This window comes from Varanus komodoensis, unplaced genomic scaffold, assembly GCF_004798865.1.
Source record: "Varanus komodoensis strain SLA01 unplaced genomic scaffold, ASM479886v1 scaffold23, whole genome shotgun sequence".
In the NCBI taxonomy this organism is placed as follows: Eukaryota; Metazoa; Chordata; class Lepidosauria; order Squamata; family Varanidae; genus Varanus; species Varanus komodoensis.
The window spans coordinates 4801094-4817897 of record NW_025335627.1 but is presented as its reverse complement, the minus strand read 5'-3'; the positions used below and the strand labels follow the sequence as shown (position 1 = coordinate 4817897).

Below are 16804 nucleotides of genomic sequence, written 5' to 3'. Positions count from 1 at the left end.
GCACAAAGCTGGGAAAACACCCAACAATTGATGATTGGTGGAAAAGGGGGGGTCCCAGAAGGGGTCATGGCCCCTGGGGGAATCCTGGAAGTCTGGACTAGGACCCCTGGCTGGCTAGATAAGGCCACTGGACCTGATGTTTTGCACCTTGGCTCTAAATATTTGATGCTGTCTAGCATCGAATTTTGCTTAATCCTGTCACATGGCCCTTCCTGGAAAATGTTAGGAGAGCTGTGATATCCAGCAGGCTAGGGAGCTGAATAAGAGCAGAAAAAAATTGCTGAAATTTTTTCAGCCTTACAATGCTGCTCCATCAAACTTGAAGTATTAGAATCATTGCCAGGCTGGCACAACGTGTGTAATGCATTAGCAGCTGTTCTTGTGTGTCATCATCTGGAAGCTGGTTAACAAGCAGCTTACAGGATGCAGTTGAATGGAAATGTCAGCAACAAAGGTGTGTGTGTGGGGGGGGGGGGGTCCTGTGTAGAAAAGAGGGCATGGCAATGATGATGATGAGGAGGAGGAAGAAGAGGAGGAGGGATGCTCCAGAAATGCATGACAAGCTTAAGAAATGGAGCTAATTTTCATTTCCTATTTGGATATGACTGTACGCATAAGCCTAGGTAGGGCACTCACGACTATTTTGTGCAAGCAAGCTATTACAAATTTACAGGCCATTTCTATTTTTTAAAAACTACTTATTTTGCATTGGCTGTTTCTGTCCTCTAAGATGTTCATCTTTCTTCTTGCAGATCAGTGCAGTGCGGTCAATTGTTCCCAACAAAAGCAACAATGAAATAGTGCTGGTGCTACAGCAGTTTGATAACAATGTAGACAAGGCTGTACAAGCTTTTATGGATGGTCTGTACCTTTTTCATATTTTGCTGACAATAGACAAAGTAATAGTACACATTTTTAGGGTCTCATTGTTTCTGTAAGTGAGATGGGCCATGGGAGTTATCCTTCTAAATTATGAATATTTAGCATTTCCTAAAGATATGACAATTTCCTGGTTAGCAATCTAAGGTTTCTTCATTCTAAAAGGTCAGTTACACAGCATATGTAAACCTAGACAGCCAGTTCTATAGAGACACTATCAATAATTTTTCACATTACTGGGGCTAGCATCTGAAGTGATAGTGGGAAAAATTGGGAACATACTACAAATACTATAAAACACTGAGCAAATATTACAAAATACTGTGTAGCTACTCTGGGTGTAAAGGAGGTTGTGGCCCCTGCCCTGCCTAACCAGTGATTGGGCACAGCAGAGGTCTTGAAGCCTCTTCTTCCCTTCATCCACACTCAGTCTTTCTGCTGGTATCCCAACAAATCAGGCACAAGAACACTGAGAGAAACCAAGCAGAGACAGAATGGCTGAGCAGTGCCCAAGCAGCACTTCTGGTAGCTGTCACTGGCTTCTCTTTGCTCCCCCCAGTTCCTGCCATTGCTGGGAGAGTGGGCATTTGCTCTCTCATGGCCTCAGCAGGAGCATGGGGCAGGGACACTGGAGTGGAGGGGAAAGGAAGGCAAGTACCATCTGGCTCACCCCTGTACCAGGTGAGGTGTCATGTTCTCCTGGGCCTACTCCCTAGGAGACCCAGGAGAACATGCCTACTGCCTGGCACGTGAATCTTGCCATGAGTTGAGCTGCATGCTGGAGGCACGTTCTGCTGGCCCTTCTCTGGAGCTTGAGGGTGCCAAGTATTGGTGAGGAAGCTTATGAGGATTACCTATAAGTTCCACTGGGTACTTTGTGGGCGGCTGTGGTCAGCTCTTGCCATGACCTGTGTGGCCAGAGGGACACAGGGATTGTACCACTCTTGCAAGCAGCTTGCTTGTTGTGGAGATTGCCCACTTCATCCAAGGGCCATGCCCTCTGGGGGTGGACAGCCACAGAGGATTAAACAAACACGACAAGCCATTGTTTGAGAGCATGGCTTATAAGCCAGACTTAAGCCGCCTGGAGAACACCATCCTGGGTTCAGAAAGCGAGGGTGACTCAGGTCGAACAGACTCAGGCACTGTGGGACTTGTTTTGTGGCTCTCCTCTGCTGTTCTGCTTGTCCCCCTCGTGCCCTGCTCCTATTTGTTGTCCTTTCTCTTTTATTAGGGCAGCTCCACAATTTACACAGCACAATAAACTTTCAAGGAAATATGTAAGGCTGGATTCAGGGAAGTGCAGGAGGACCTTTGCTTATGCAATTGGGCTTTCTTCCCCAAAGACACCCCCGGAAGCTGAGGGACTCTCTGGAGGGATGGCATGTGATGGGCCACAGGGACTATAGTGGAAGGGGAATTGGATGCAGGCATGAAACCAAGTGCATTTCTGCATGCAGTATCTTTTGATCCAAGCCGTAAAGCCCAATTAGACCATGTGCTGCAGCATGCCGTGTGTCTTGCTCACACTTCACAAATCCCAGTGTACAAGCAGTGCACGTGCTAGCTATGTAGCATCCTTCAGTTTGATAATCTTTGGCATCGTGCCTTTCGCATACATAAACATTGTGAATAGACCTTCAGGGGATGATGCAGAAAGCATTCCCCATTTCTTAACCATGCTAAGGCTGCAGTCCTGTACACACTTACCCAGTAATAAGCCTCAGCACTGAACTTCACTGGACTACCTTTGAGTAGGTATGTATAGGATTATACTGTTAGAGATTTTTTTCAGCAGGGCACAAGTTTAAATCCTCTTCCCTAAGGGTACTCCCCCCATTTCCCCTCTGGAGTAGATCTCACCAACTATATCTATGTGCTGCATTTGCACCAACATTAATCACAGTTATTCCTAACCAGCTTTCTTCTTATCCAGGGTTTGCTACCAGCTTTAAAACTTGGTTTCAAATCCTGACAAGAAGTATGTCTGATTCATGTAAAGGATTATTCACCTGCCCTGATCTCTTTGGTGCTACCATGTTAAGTATTCATTTTCACCTTTTAATAGGATTTCTGTATCTAGCTAAACTGGTGACTCATTAATTAACAGTCTTAAAAGTGGACTGAATTGGCCTGTGCATAAGGCTGGGTTATTTTAAATGCTGTCCAAACTTCCCTGCCCCAAATCTCCATTTTTCCTATATTGGACAAAAATGCAAGTTAAAATGCCAAGTATTATTGCTAAAGTGCAGTTCAGAAGAAGACTCCTGTTAGAGAAGCAAGAGAAAATAACTCTCAGAAGTGGTTCTGAGCTTTATTGTGAATGTCGCACCTATACCTGGGCTGCTTCCAGACAAACTTTTTGCAGTTACCTTGCCTCTTTCTGATGTCATCTTCAGTCTGTAGCCCTCCCAAGATTTCCCACTGAGTCATCCATCTGTCATCTTAAAGAAAGAAAGAAAACTTAAAAGACAGAATACCTGCTCATTTTGATTTGCAGTAGTAAGAGCCTTCCATCTGGAAGTACCCCTTATCTTTCAAAATCAGAATTACTAGAAACTCATTCAGACCAGTTTAGACTTTTAAAGTTGACTGTAAATCATGCATCTTTACTGGAGGTCCAGCATCAGCCATTTTGCTGTTTTCTAATTGAAAAGCCCTGTACTTTTGATTGGTAACAAATCCTTTGCAGATTTTTCTCTCAGATGGAAGAAATCCTGTTAAAACCACAGGAGCCCAGAACACTCCTTAAACCTGCTTTTAAGAGCTAATTCAAAAGCCACAGGCTATTCTGAGGGAAGTAGAAATTGCTTGGGTGGTCCAAATGGGCCGAGCATATTACATGTCGCAGTAGCATCAAGATTGTAACCAGCAGTTTGCAGTATAGATCCTGTATAATATGTACCTTTGGTTTCAAAGAGGGTTGTTTTTCCTTGCCATGGGAAAATGCAAGAAGAAATGCAGAACACTTGGCAGCTGCAGCACTTACCCAGCCTCTGCGATTTCATTGTTACATTAACATGATGCAGCATATTCCATCTAAAGGAGGGTCAGGATCCCACATTTGTTCTTCCTGGTGAAAAGCCTGCTAGGTACAATTTGGTTATAGATGTCCCAGCCAGCAAGAGGGGGGTAACTTTCACTGATTTCCCCATGCAGTCTCTTGTGCCCCCCCAAAAAACTGTTCCGGAAGGATGGGGAAGCCCCAGGAGCAGTGACAGGGGAGCTGCAAGGAAAAGAGGGATTTGGCAAGAATTGTCTTCCTCCTCCTTTCTGCCAGCAGACTCTCAACCCCATCCATGAACAGAAGGACAGATGCTCAGCCAGGATCCAAGCCTCTCACTGGTACCCCAGGCGAGGTGCAGATGCATGGCTCCTGCTGGTATCATGGAAGCTTTTGTCTTTGATTTAAATGGCCTCTAGTTGCTGCGCCAGGCCAGGCTCTTGTTATTATCTACTGGTTATCTGTGCTGCAGTGATAAATTCTTACATGTAGGTGTTCATCATGATATTCTTCGTCATGGCCATGCTCCTAGGGAGAATCTTAAGAGCTCAGCTGTGTTGATATCTAGCAGTTCTGGGGGAGTTCCATTCTCCTACCTCCAGCTATTGTGAGAATCTCAACTGAAATAAACTCAGAGGGAACAGGGGATTCCGAGGAGGATGGGGGTGATCATGTGACATCACAATTCCTGCCAATAAAGAACCGTTGGTGCTGCACACTCAGGAGCTCTGGCTCCATTGCACCACTGATGATTATGTTGTCTAGTTTAAATTGTTTAAAATGGTTATATTTAGCTATGGGATCCTCTGAGCAGAGAAGCGGCCTGTCAATTTAGATACACCTACCTCCTAAAGATGCAACCCAGAAGCTTACAAAAGACAACAGAGAGCAGTGTTGATTCATTTGCAGGGAGTTGTGGGGAATTCCAAAAATCACTGTGGGATTTTGTATCAGCACTAACCAAAATCTTACAAAATAGTGACAGATCTTTCAAGTTCTCCATAATTATCCTGCCAATTGCACAGATGCTAAACAAGCAGTGAGGGTGATACACAGATTGAGAGAAACAAAAACTGGGCAAGTTGTCAAAGCCTGAAGAAAGCCACAATCTTGAGATGGAAAGTTGGACATCTTAGGTGAATTTGCAACCTAAGAGCAAGTGCCATTCAACTCAGTGAGAATTTAGTTCTGAGTTGAGACCTTTGGCTGTTGGGAAGAATAGAAAATAAATAAAAATAAAATAAAAACAGACATGTCTAGGATATTCCTGCTAATTAATTCAGACTCTGCTAGATGCAAAACACTTTAATGAGATGGAGGTTGCAAGGACAAAGAAACAACATTCACCACCTCCACTTCCAAGGTCCTGGCAAAACAAGTTTTTAAAAAATTGGGTTAGAATCCTAAAAGTCAATACAGAACTGGCCAAAATGAACACTTTGTAAAAATGATTCCGTAGAAAAGTTGCCATCTTTAAAAAAACCTTTTTTTTGTGGTTGATGTTAATAAAGAGAACATAAAGAATATCCAAACACAGTTCCTTAGTTGTCAGTAACAATGGGCTCAAACCCAGCCTTGTTTTTCCCCCAACAATCCAAATTTCAAGTTTGAAATGTCAGGATGAGCAACTCGGGGACAGTCACAGAACATCCCTGGGTTGTTTATCACAGTAGGAATGGATGGGTCTGCAGAAGCCAGCACACGCACGATCGCTGCCACTACGTTTTCAACAGCCCATGGTCTGTTAATCGTGGTTTGTTGATGAGGCATGAACTAGGTCAGTCACTCCACCCTGCTGTTAGATTTTGTGCTTACATTCTGGTTATATGATATGCTTGCTGGAATCAGTCTGCAAGGAACTGGAGAGACGATGGGCAGTTATGATTCAGACCAGGCACAAGAACCGCCGAAGCAATATAACATTTTCTCCTACTTTGGACAACTGGTGAACATGAATAAAAATAAATTCAGCAGATGGCCACCTACCTAGAAGGAAAGGGGATTCTCTGGGGCCAGTGTTGCTCTTTATCATGTATGAACACATGCTGAAGTCTTCTTATCTTTCTGTCCCTTTACACCAGGCAGTGCACTTCAAGTTCTAAAAGAATGGAATATGACAGGGAAAAAGAAGGTAAGGGATCCTGAGTGAGAGTTAAGCTGTTAAAGCCATTTTATCAGCATAGTTTATTAGAGCACAGCAACGTCTCTGTTGCCAGGCTTTTGTGTCATCTTCTTTCTTTTGCTTTTTTACAGTAGTGAACAATTTGTTCCAAGCCTGCATTGAAGAGGCTTCAAAACAAATAGGTGCTTTTATTTTTAATCCTGCTTTGCTGTTACTTAACTGTATCTGCAGGCTGAGCTTGCTACTGACTGCATTTTCAGAATAAAGTATTTATATGGAGATATCAAACTGTTCTTCAAGCTACAATACGCAGATTTAATAAGTACGAGCTTTTCACTGGCCCCGATTGAGAAAAGAAAGTATTCCTTCACAAATAAAATAAACTAGAATTCATAGCACCAGTATGCAGGAGTGGACACTAGCTCATAGTCAGACATTTATGTATTACATTTTACATCCACCCAATAACCAGTGTTCTCTCTGCAGATTGCAAAGAGTTAAAAGGCTGATGCCATGCATACATAAAAATTCAATTAAAAAACAACAGCACTGGAATCAATCAAAATATCTGAAAAATTTAGAGCTAGTGCTCTAAAATCCCTGGAAGATAAGAAAGGTCTTTGGGACCAAAAAGGTAGCAACATAAGCACCCTTTGGAGACAGCATTTTGTAAGTGGGGTGCCACAACTGAGAAGGTCCTCACTTACAAAAGACAATATTTAAACCTATTTTTTAAAAAGCAGTCTGCCCTCCCACCCCATTTGGACTGGGACCATGAACCTGAGAAAGGGTGTTAACTCTTGACTCCATGCTGTCTCTCTAGTCCCAGACACAACAAATATACACACACCTGCTATTTTTCTAGTGAGGGAAAATAATGTTGATTATCATTCTGCTGCTCAACATTACCTACTAATGTTAGGTAAGCCATCCTGGAACGTTTTAGCTGAAGAACAGGGTTAAAGTGCTTAAAATAAATAAACATTCAGGAATGACAGCCAGTGCTGGGGACAAAGAACAGCAGCCTTTACTCCTCCTTTGCAAGGTCTTCCAGAGGCCAGCTCCTTCCTCAAAACAGGAAGCTGGAACCAGTGGACCTTTTATCAGGTCCAACAGCGAAGCCTTTACAATTTTCTGCACATGCCAAATGTGCAGTCATTTGACTTTAAGGCACTGGCCTAAAGACTGCTAATAAGAAAGTTTCTGCACCTCTGCATTTGTGCCCTGCTATTTTTGTGGGGCTAAGAGACTACTGAAGGCATGCATATTCAGAGGGAGATGAGGGAATACTATAGCATAATATTCTTCATCATGGTCTCTGTGCATCACATATTATGGGCTGCGCTTGCGCAGTGCCTGTAGCCAGAAAGATTTAAAGCTTTAATGGTTTTGGTGGGAACGCCGCACCCTTTCCCCCCATAGTATAAGGGGTGGAGTGCCCGCCATTTCCCCAGTTTTCATGCAGCTGCCGTTTCACTATGCCTCAAGCCTTTTGCTGTCTCTCGTAGCTATATTTACCATTTTTTCTATAAACCCTTTCATTCACTGCTTTCCTTCTTGTTACGATCTCCTTTCCAAGTTATAACTACCCCATTTCTAGAAAGTTCCCCCCCCTTTTCCCCTTCCCTTTCCCCATAAAATGTTTTTTAAAAAACCCTTCTGTCATTCTTATTACATCTTTCTCTCCTTCGTTAACCTCTCCTTTCCTCGATGGCTCAGCGAACAGCTTTTTGCAAGTACTCCAAGTGTGGGGCTAAAATGTCCCCCACTGATCCACACAGCCTGTGCCTTCTTTGCTTGGGGGAAGGCCACAGGACTGATAAGTGTGGCCATTGCCAGTCTTTCATGAGGCAGGCCTGTAAGAATCGGGAGAACCACCTACGGAAGATCTTGTGGGACCGGGCTTTGGTCACCTCTGATCAGCTTGCGGCTGAGACCATGCCAGAGGGCCCCTCTGTGACCACTCCTCCTCCTCATCCGTCAGCTGATGGTACGATTCTGATGGAAGCCAAACGCTCCTCTCATTCTCCTCTCATTCTCCACAAACAAAAGGAAAAGAGGAAGCATGTCGGATCCAGTGAACCTTCGGCTCCTATAAAAGCCAAGAAGGACAAGGCTGACAAATCGGTGCACAAGCATAAAAAGCTTGCCAAGATGCCGCAAGGAGACTTGGGTTCAACCACACCCGCTGTCTCAATCTCAACACCAACTGGTCCGAATATCCAGTCGGTCATGCAGGTGACCCCGCCTGGGTCTCCTCAGAGGATCATCCTCTTGGCCCCATCAACCCCGGACTGCTCAGAGGCTTTTGTCAGAGAGTCCATGTCTGATGGTGAGATCTGGGACTCATTCCCTTGATCCCAGACTGGACTGCTGTTGGCATGTTCGCCAACTCTGATGCCGACTTCGCCTGAGGCTTCTCCAAGGGCTCCATCTCAGTTGCATGCCCACCAGCAACAGCGCGCTCCAAGTCAGCCTTCTAGGCATTGGGTGCCAATGTCCTACGGTGACTTCAAACGGTCCCAGTACTACCCATGGGACTGCTACCCACCGTACAGATACTATCTGAGGCCTTCCATGCGCCCGCATCACTTCACGCCTCATTCGGTCCCAAGAGACGCTCCCTTGACATTGGCGGCTATTCTCTCCAGGCCTCTTCCTTCTCCGACTGATTCATCCTCCAGTCCCCCGTATCATTCCGATTCCAATTTGGAGGACTTGGAGCAGGCATTCACCTTACCAGATGCTGTTATCACCACCCATGGTCCCGGCTCTCCAGAAGAGTCCTACTCCACCTTTAGAGAACTGATGGCCCAACTGGCCAGGTCACTGGAGATCAAGGTAGAACATCGCTTCGATCCCAGCACTGACAACTTTTACTGGCATTGCTTTCGATCTCAGCACTGACATTGTCAGGAAGGAACAGTCTTCTGCCATCTCCTTGCTGCTTATTACCACTCTTCAGCAAGCCATGACTGATACCTGGCAGTTTCCAAACCAGCCACACCCGACTTCTCAACAGTTCGAGCCGATGTATAAGGTTCAGGAACAGAACATCCTGTCCCTTTTGAAACACCCCAAGCTGAACTTGATTGTCGAGTCCTCCCAAGGTCGGGAACATAAGGAGCACTCTACTCCTAGGGACAAGGAAGAGTGTGAAATCAACATGATGTCCTACTGTATCTGTGCTACCACAGGACTCGGGCTTCGCATATCCAATTACGATGCGATGATGGCTAGATATCAGTATTTCCTGATGCAGAGGCTGGAGTCCATCACCTCAAGTCTCCTAGAGCAGCAGAGAGACCTTGCTCATGTGTTTATCTGCAAAGCCATGCAGGTGGCCATTCAATAATTTAAGTATGGTGAGACATCATGTAGATTGCGATTCGAGGGCTCTTGGTGTCATTGCCCTGTGGCGTCATCCTTGGCTACGTTCTTGTAATTTTTGATGAGACCAAGAGGCACATTGAGAATATGCCGTTTGATGGTTCCAGACTCTTCAATGCAAGGACTGACCAGAAGTTGGAGAACATCTACAAAGCACGTGTCACCACTTGTCGCATGGAGATTCCCCCCAAGAACCGATGTAAGTGGCCTTGGCCCTGATCACAGTACCGATACCAGCCATATGCTCAATATACCAGCCGCCAGCAGTTCCAGCCTCGCCAACAGTGAAGCCACAAACAGACAGCACCCTGTAAACAACAGGCCTGTCGCCGCCCCGAGGTGAACAAACACCAGCGTTGACAGGGCACACAAACCATTCCTCAATCCTCCTACCCAACCTTGCCTCTTCCTTTTGGGGATTGGCTCCAAAGTCAACTTCCCGTTTGGGAGTCTATCACATCTGATAAGTGGGTACTTTCCATCATGGAGCACGGATACAAAATCGAGTGTGACACTGTACCCCCTCTGGGACTGATTTGGTATATGCCACCTTCTCTGGTCCTTCAAGACAAAATTTCCCAGCTGCTTTGTAAAGGAGTGATTCGACAACTCACTCGCTCTGAGGGGCTCTACGGTTTCTACTCGAGATATTTCATGGTCCCAAGATGGGACGGTGGTCTGCGTCTGATATTGGACTTACGTGGCATCAATACGTTCATCAAATCAAAAAAAAATTGGATGACCACTCTCCAAAATATTCTTTCATTGCTGCGGAAAGAGGATTGATTCTCACCCCTGAACTTGAAAGACGCTTACTTTCACATCAGCATCCACCCTGCTCATAGGAATCTGCTCCAATTCATGGCCAGTGCTGATACATTTGAATACAATGTTCTTCCCTGCGGGCTCGCCACTGCTCCGAGGGTCTTCACCAAGTGTATGGCTCCTGTCTGCACCCATCTGAAACTACAGGGTATCCATGTCTACCCTTACCTTGATGACTGGCTGATCGTCACCTTTTATCTGCCATCAATACCACATGTTCCCTCCTTGACAAACTTGGACTATGTATAACGTTGAAAAATCCTGCCTCATTCCTTCGCAGGTCATCACCTTCATTGGAGCTCATCTCAGCTCACTTAACGCCCAAGCCTTCCTCCCACTGGCTTGAAAGGACAAGCTGCGTTCCTCCATCCATCGGATACCCATGCATTGGACTGTTTCTGCGCTGTCCATACAGAAGCTGCTTGGACATGGCCTCCACGGTCTCAGTGGTTCCCTAGCCAGATTACGGATGAGACCATTACAGCTATGGTTCAGTCGTCTCTTCCACCTGCAGCACGACTGACCTCATCGCCTGCTTCAACCGCCTGCCTCCATTCTTCGAACTCTGTCATGGTGGACAGTGGAGGACGACCTCTCTATCAACAGTTTCGACAGCCCCAGCCGGCCCTGACACTGTACACCGATGCTTCCCTTACGGGATGGGGAGCACACTGTTCCGACCTCCGCACTCAGGGTGTTTGGCAGGGACATGAGACCTCCAGACACATCAATTATCTGGAACTTCTGGAGGTCTTCAAAGCCCTCTGGTCCTCCGAGAATATCCTTCAGGACCGAGTTGTTCAGATAGCTTTGAACAATGTAGTTACAGTGTTTTACATCAACAAGCAGGGCAGCACGAAATCTGCCCCCCTGGCTTATCTTGCCCTCTGTCTATGGGACTGGTGTATTCCGATAGGGATCACTCCTCTCGCCGTTCATCTTGCCAGAACTGACAACGAGGAAGCGAACTCTCTCAGCAGACGCATGTTGACAACTCATGAGTGGGAGTTGGATCGCCAGTTCTGCCAATATCTCTTCCAGCTCTGGGGCCCACCAGACAAAGATTAGTTTGCCACCCACAGCAACTCAGTCTGCACGACTTTTTGCTCCCAGGCGGGCATTGGTCTGAACTCAGTCGGAGACGCACTGATGGTTCCCTGGACGAACAAGTTCTACGCGTGTCCTCCAGGACCTCTAATCACAAAATCAATCAAGATGATGCCCAAGGGATTCTCATCACGCCTTGGTGACCTGTCAACTGTGGTTTCCCAGCATTCTCCACCTCTCCGAGAACACTTTCCTTCATCTTCCACAGATTCCACATCTCACTCAACAAAGCGGTGCCATTCAAGTACTGATCTGTCATTTACTGTGAATTTGTTTTCACCGATTCCACCTGGGGGTGAACGGACGGTCTACAGCAGACTGGGGAAATGGCGGGCACTCAGCCCTTTATACTATGGGGGAGGGGGGATGCAGAGTTCCCACCAAAACCCTTAAAGCTTTAAATCTTTTCGGCTACAGACACTGCGCAGGTGCAGCACCCGTAACGTGTGAATGCACAGATGGCCATTCGAAGAATGACAGTTACAGGTAAGCAACCTGCCTTTCTCAAGCTTGCTTATTTATTTATTATTTCAATTTATATGCCATTATATTAGCCCACATTTGAGCTCTCTGAGTGGCTGTCAAGCATGCCCTAGGCTAGCCCAATTCCAAGGTACTGAAGTGCAGAGGCAGCTCAGTTTCCATGCTCTTCAGCTGTACCCAATCCTGCCTGTGACTCATACAGTGGCAGAGATGGACTTTTACACATTAGTAAAGCATCTTGGTACCAGTCTGCATGCCGCATGTTTCCCCAGGATTCAGAAACCTACATGATTCTTTGATCTTCAGTCTTTGATACTGACTTGGTTTGTATGACATGATGACCCATCATCGTGGGTAACGTGATATGATGGGCTTTTATGTTGTCCAAACTGTGAATGCTTCCCACAATTGGTTTATGTTTCTGCAACAAGCCACCCTGACCACCCAAGGCCTGTTCCAGGGCTTGTTTGAACCACAGTGCGTTGTTGTGTTGTCCATAACTAGAACAACAATTTTATTGTGGGTTACAGGGATCTGTTAGCATGTTTCTTGGTAAGAACAACCTAACCTCTTGCTGCTGTTGGCAATTTCACTCTTGCTGCTGCCAGTGACAACACTTCCACAGATGCCCAAGTGGCACTTTGGAGCAACTGCTACTATTTCACTTCACTTAAAGAAATAGCCCTAGAAAATTGTGCAGATGTGGTGGTTGTTGATGTTGTTATTATTTGCGGTGGTCTTTGCAAATGCACAAGTACACTCTTACCACAGTCTGATATGTGTAGTTTTGTCTGGTAAATTTCTTTGCATGTTTCAGTTGTCAAAGGGAGCAGTAAAGTGAAGTAGATAACATATATGGACATTAACAAAATAAGGTGATTCCAGAGGAAGGCTTCCAGGAAAGAATAGAGCCTGACTCAGCTTTGTGTTCCCTTTTTCTGAAATCCCACATGCAATAGTTTTCACCCACCAGACCCTTGTCAGAGCCAAGGAAAGTCTCTTTTCACTGCATCTTTTGGATTTGCTCCGCCACCAAGGATGCCTTGTCTGCCCCCAATCCTGTGTTTTGGACAAAATAGAAAAAATGAATGGTGAAGCGTTCAGTTTCTCCTCCAATCTTTCCAGCTTACAGTGCAGCAGTCCTCTTCTTTTCTTTTCCCTCTGCAAGCTGAAGCATTCACTCTCAGCCCCTGCTGCCATCTCATTTCCTCTACCATGCTTGTCTAGTATGGCGAGTGGCAAGGGATGATGGGAGTTGTGGGTCAAATCATCTGGAGAGCCACAAGTTGCCCCCTCCCAACCTAGAGTAAAGTTATACAGACTGCACACTTGTGTATTTTATTGAAACATATTAGCTGCCCTGAGATATTTTGAAAGGCGGAATACAAGAACTTTGAATGAATGAATGAATGAATGAATGAATGAATGAATGAATGAGCTGGCTAGCTAGCTTCTGGGCTAGCAGTCCCAGAGTGGCCTGCTCGTGGCAGCATAGACCCATGCTTGCAGCAGGAAGAGGTTCAAATAGTCCTCAAACAAAATTCCTGCTATGATTATTTTCCAGAATAACGTATTCCCTGAACATGGAAAAGTAGTTTGCAGGTGGGCATAGAGACATGTGCCCCAAACAAGCATTGTAACTGTCCATGATAATGCACTGTTCATCTGCAAAAACTTCCCATTCTGGACAGCCGTGACAGTCCCATAGAACTGTTTGAACATATATTTATATTATGCCCCCATGAGATGGGCCCCCAAATTTGATAGGCTTCCACCCCCCTTTTTCCTGTAGTTAGAATGTTTGGTACCCCCATAACCAGCCTGAGGCTCTTGCTTTGAGATTTGTGCTCAAGGGTATGAATTTATAATGCATCTTCTATTAGCTAAATAACTCTTTTACATTAAGTAGACACCAAATGTGGTACATGGAGATTTAATACATATTTATATAATGGCTCCCAATCATAGCAACCTCCTCATTCTGTTCTTCAAATTGAACATTATCCAGGACTCCTGCATTTGTCAGCTCAAAGTATCTGCTGTGAAACAGAAGGAAGAGTTAGAACTGACAAGCAATTAGTGCCAGGGCAAACATAATGTATAATTCTCATCTATGGAAAGCGCTTCAAAATTACTGCCCCACAAATTATCCTGACTGTGCCATATGGCAGGTGTTTGGCAGAGAAAAATAATAAGCATCCAAATACAGCATCCAACTAAGTACACGTGCAGTCCAAAATTAAGCTGCTACAAATGTTTATCACTCGCTCCCAAATGGATAGAATGTGACCATGTTCAGATGGCTCATATGCCTTGAATAACTTTGCATGTCATTCTCTGCTTCTGGGTTATTGTCCTTTTATGAAAACTTGGCTAGCAGAGATTATATGAGAGTTAAACAACACTTCCATAACCCTACAGCAGATCATGGGTTATGCAAGATTTGTTTAAAACTCACAGTAACACACACTGTCTGGGTTCACACATGACAACCCCGAAGTAGAGGTGACATATTTAACACAGTAGCTGCATGTTCTCCACACATGCTGCAGCCTCATTTTAAGTTAAATAATCCACATTTGTGCAAAAAGCCCCAGAGTGTCTTTAATGAAAGAATATGCAAACTATGGATTATATTTCCAATATAATCCAGTATAAGAAAAGAAAAAATCTTCAGAAGGCACCAAGTAAAGCAAATGTTCTTGGACCCTTTAGCTGCTCCTGAAAATCTATTCTCTGCCAATCCAACAGTATTTTCCATTGCTGCCATAGGTATGTTTTGTCTTTGAGGTTGCCTTGCAATCCCATTGTTACATGAGAGTTTGATGCCTACTGTAGTTGAAGCTTTTATGTTTAATGTTTCAAAAAGCCTTTGAAAATGATCCAAAACAATGCCCAGTACTCAGAACTTAATTGCTTCTTCATGGAATCATAAGATAATGGAATTGGAAGGGGGCAAAAGGCCATTGGGTCCAACCTCGTGCTCAATGCAGAGTTCCTGCCTAAAGCATCCCCAACAGATGGCTGTCTAGCCGCACCTTGAATGCCTTCAAAGTGGAAGAGCCCACAACCTCCCCAGGCAATTGGCTCCATTGCACTAACAGTCTGGAAGATTGTCCTGATGTTCAGATGAGATGTGGCTTCCTATAACTTGATCCCATTATTCTATGTCCTGTACTCTGGGATGATCAAGAGGCGATCATGGGCTTCTGTGTGACAGCCTTTCAAATACTCGACGAATGCTATCGTATCTCCCTCAGTCTTCTCTAAGGGCTAAACATGCTTGGCAGGCTTTGTTCTTGACAAATCCACATTGGCTTCTAGTAATTTCATTGTTTTCAAGGTATTTATATATCAATTGCTTTATAATCTGCTTCAAGGATTGCTTTTCCCAAGGACTGATGTCAGACTGACTAGTCTGTAGTTTCCAAGCCCTCCTCTCGGTGTCTGGCACATCACCCATCCTCCATGATTTCTAAAAGATAATAGAAACCAGTTGGGCAAGTTCTTTGGCCACTTCCTTTATGACTCTAGGATGCAGCTCATCAGGCCCCGGAGGTTAGAATTCAAAGGAATTGGGTGTTTGTTGACCATTTTCCTGTTTGTCTCAAACTGCAGTAGCTCCCCATCAGCTTGTACTTCTCCTTTGCCAGGGAGGTTGTAAACCCTCTTCTGAGAGAAGACTGAGCCAAAGTAGGACTTGAGCCCTTCTGCCGCTTCTTTGTCTCCTGTTACCATTTTGCCATCCTCACAGAGTGGTTGAACTACTGTTTCTTTCCTCTGCCTTTTACTATGCACATATCTGAAGAAGACCTTTTGTTGCTTTTAGCACTGCTTGCTAGCTTCAGCTCGTTCACAGCTTCAGCCTTTCTTGACACCATCCCTGCAATTGCATGTTACCTACCTGTAGCCAGACCTTCCTTCTACTTCCTGTACATGCCCATTTTTGTTCTCAGGTCATCTCTAAGCTTTCTGTGAAGCAGCACTAGTTTCTTCTGTTGCATTCTACCTTTCTTCTTGTTGGAATTGTTTCTAACTGTTTCTTTAAAAAAAAAATATTACCCAACTTGGACTTGTTTTCTCATTAGAGCCACTTGTCAAGGGACTTTACTTATCATTGTTTTGAGTTTATTAAAATTGGCTTTTCTAATGTCCAGGTATGTGTATCAGGAGTACACTCAGCTTTTGCTTCCTTTAGATTCAAGAATTCAAATATGGCACAGTCACTTTCCCCCAGAGTTCCTGTAACTTATATTTCACATTCCTCTTCACTTTACATTTCAAGCAGCAGGGATGAAGCCCGTCATATGGTACATCACAGTAAATTCTTGCCACATGGAATAGAATTTGTTTCATGGGAATGGTTTGTTATTTCTGCAGTAGTATGATTTGCACTGAATAATATTGTTATCATTGGTTTTTTCATGTAGAATAGCAAAAGGAAAAGAAGCAAATCCAAACAGCACCACCGTGGCAAAGATATGAAAGATAAAGATGATGGAGCAGAAAAGGTGTCTCTGGAATCCCAGGAGCTGAGTGGCAGCCATCTGGATGGATGTGATAAGGATACTTTCCTCAGCAATCCTACCAGTGAGAAATCAAAAATAATTTCACAAGATGAAAAGAGCTTGGAATACAGAGAAGAGACAAAACCAGAAATTGTAGGTCAGTTCACAGCACAGAAATCATGTATGTTACAGTGGTTTTGCACCCAGATACAAACAGCTTGCCTCATTTTTACCCTAGGGTTTTGTTTTCACTGGATGGGGTGATCTCCCATCTTGCTTTCCTCCTATTTGGACAGGCAGTCCTTTGCAGTCAGCTGCCCTGGATCCCACAAAGCTGACCTCTTTTGTCTCTCATTTCCTATTGCAAAGCATGCTTGTAATATGGCCTAAATGTAGCCCAGCCTAGCCTCCCATGAAATTTGTGTTCCAAACCCATATGCTTCCTCCAAGCAGCAGGTTGTGTGGCTGCAACCTATGACTGCAGCT

General features: G+C 44.8%; 1 protein-coding gene across 3 annotated transcripts in view; it reads left to right on the top strand.

Annotated features, from left to right (window-relative positions):
- The window catches only part of SPATS2L (spermatogenesis associated serine rich 2 like), a 98248-nt gene that overhangs the window by 43801 nt on the left and 37643 nt on the right, over positions 1-16804 (top strand). For all 3 annotated transcript variants that reach the window (XM_044431845.1, XM_044431843.1, XM_044431844.1), the window contains exons 3-5: positions 753-861; positions 5965-6014; positions 16241-16475. In XM_044431845.1, the coding sequence (XP_044287780.1) occupies positions 753-861; positions 5965-6014; positions 16241-16475 (394 nt within the window). The remainder of the gene's footprint in view (positions 1-752; positions 862-5964; positions 6015-16240; positions 16476-16804) is intronic.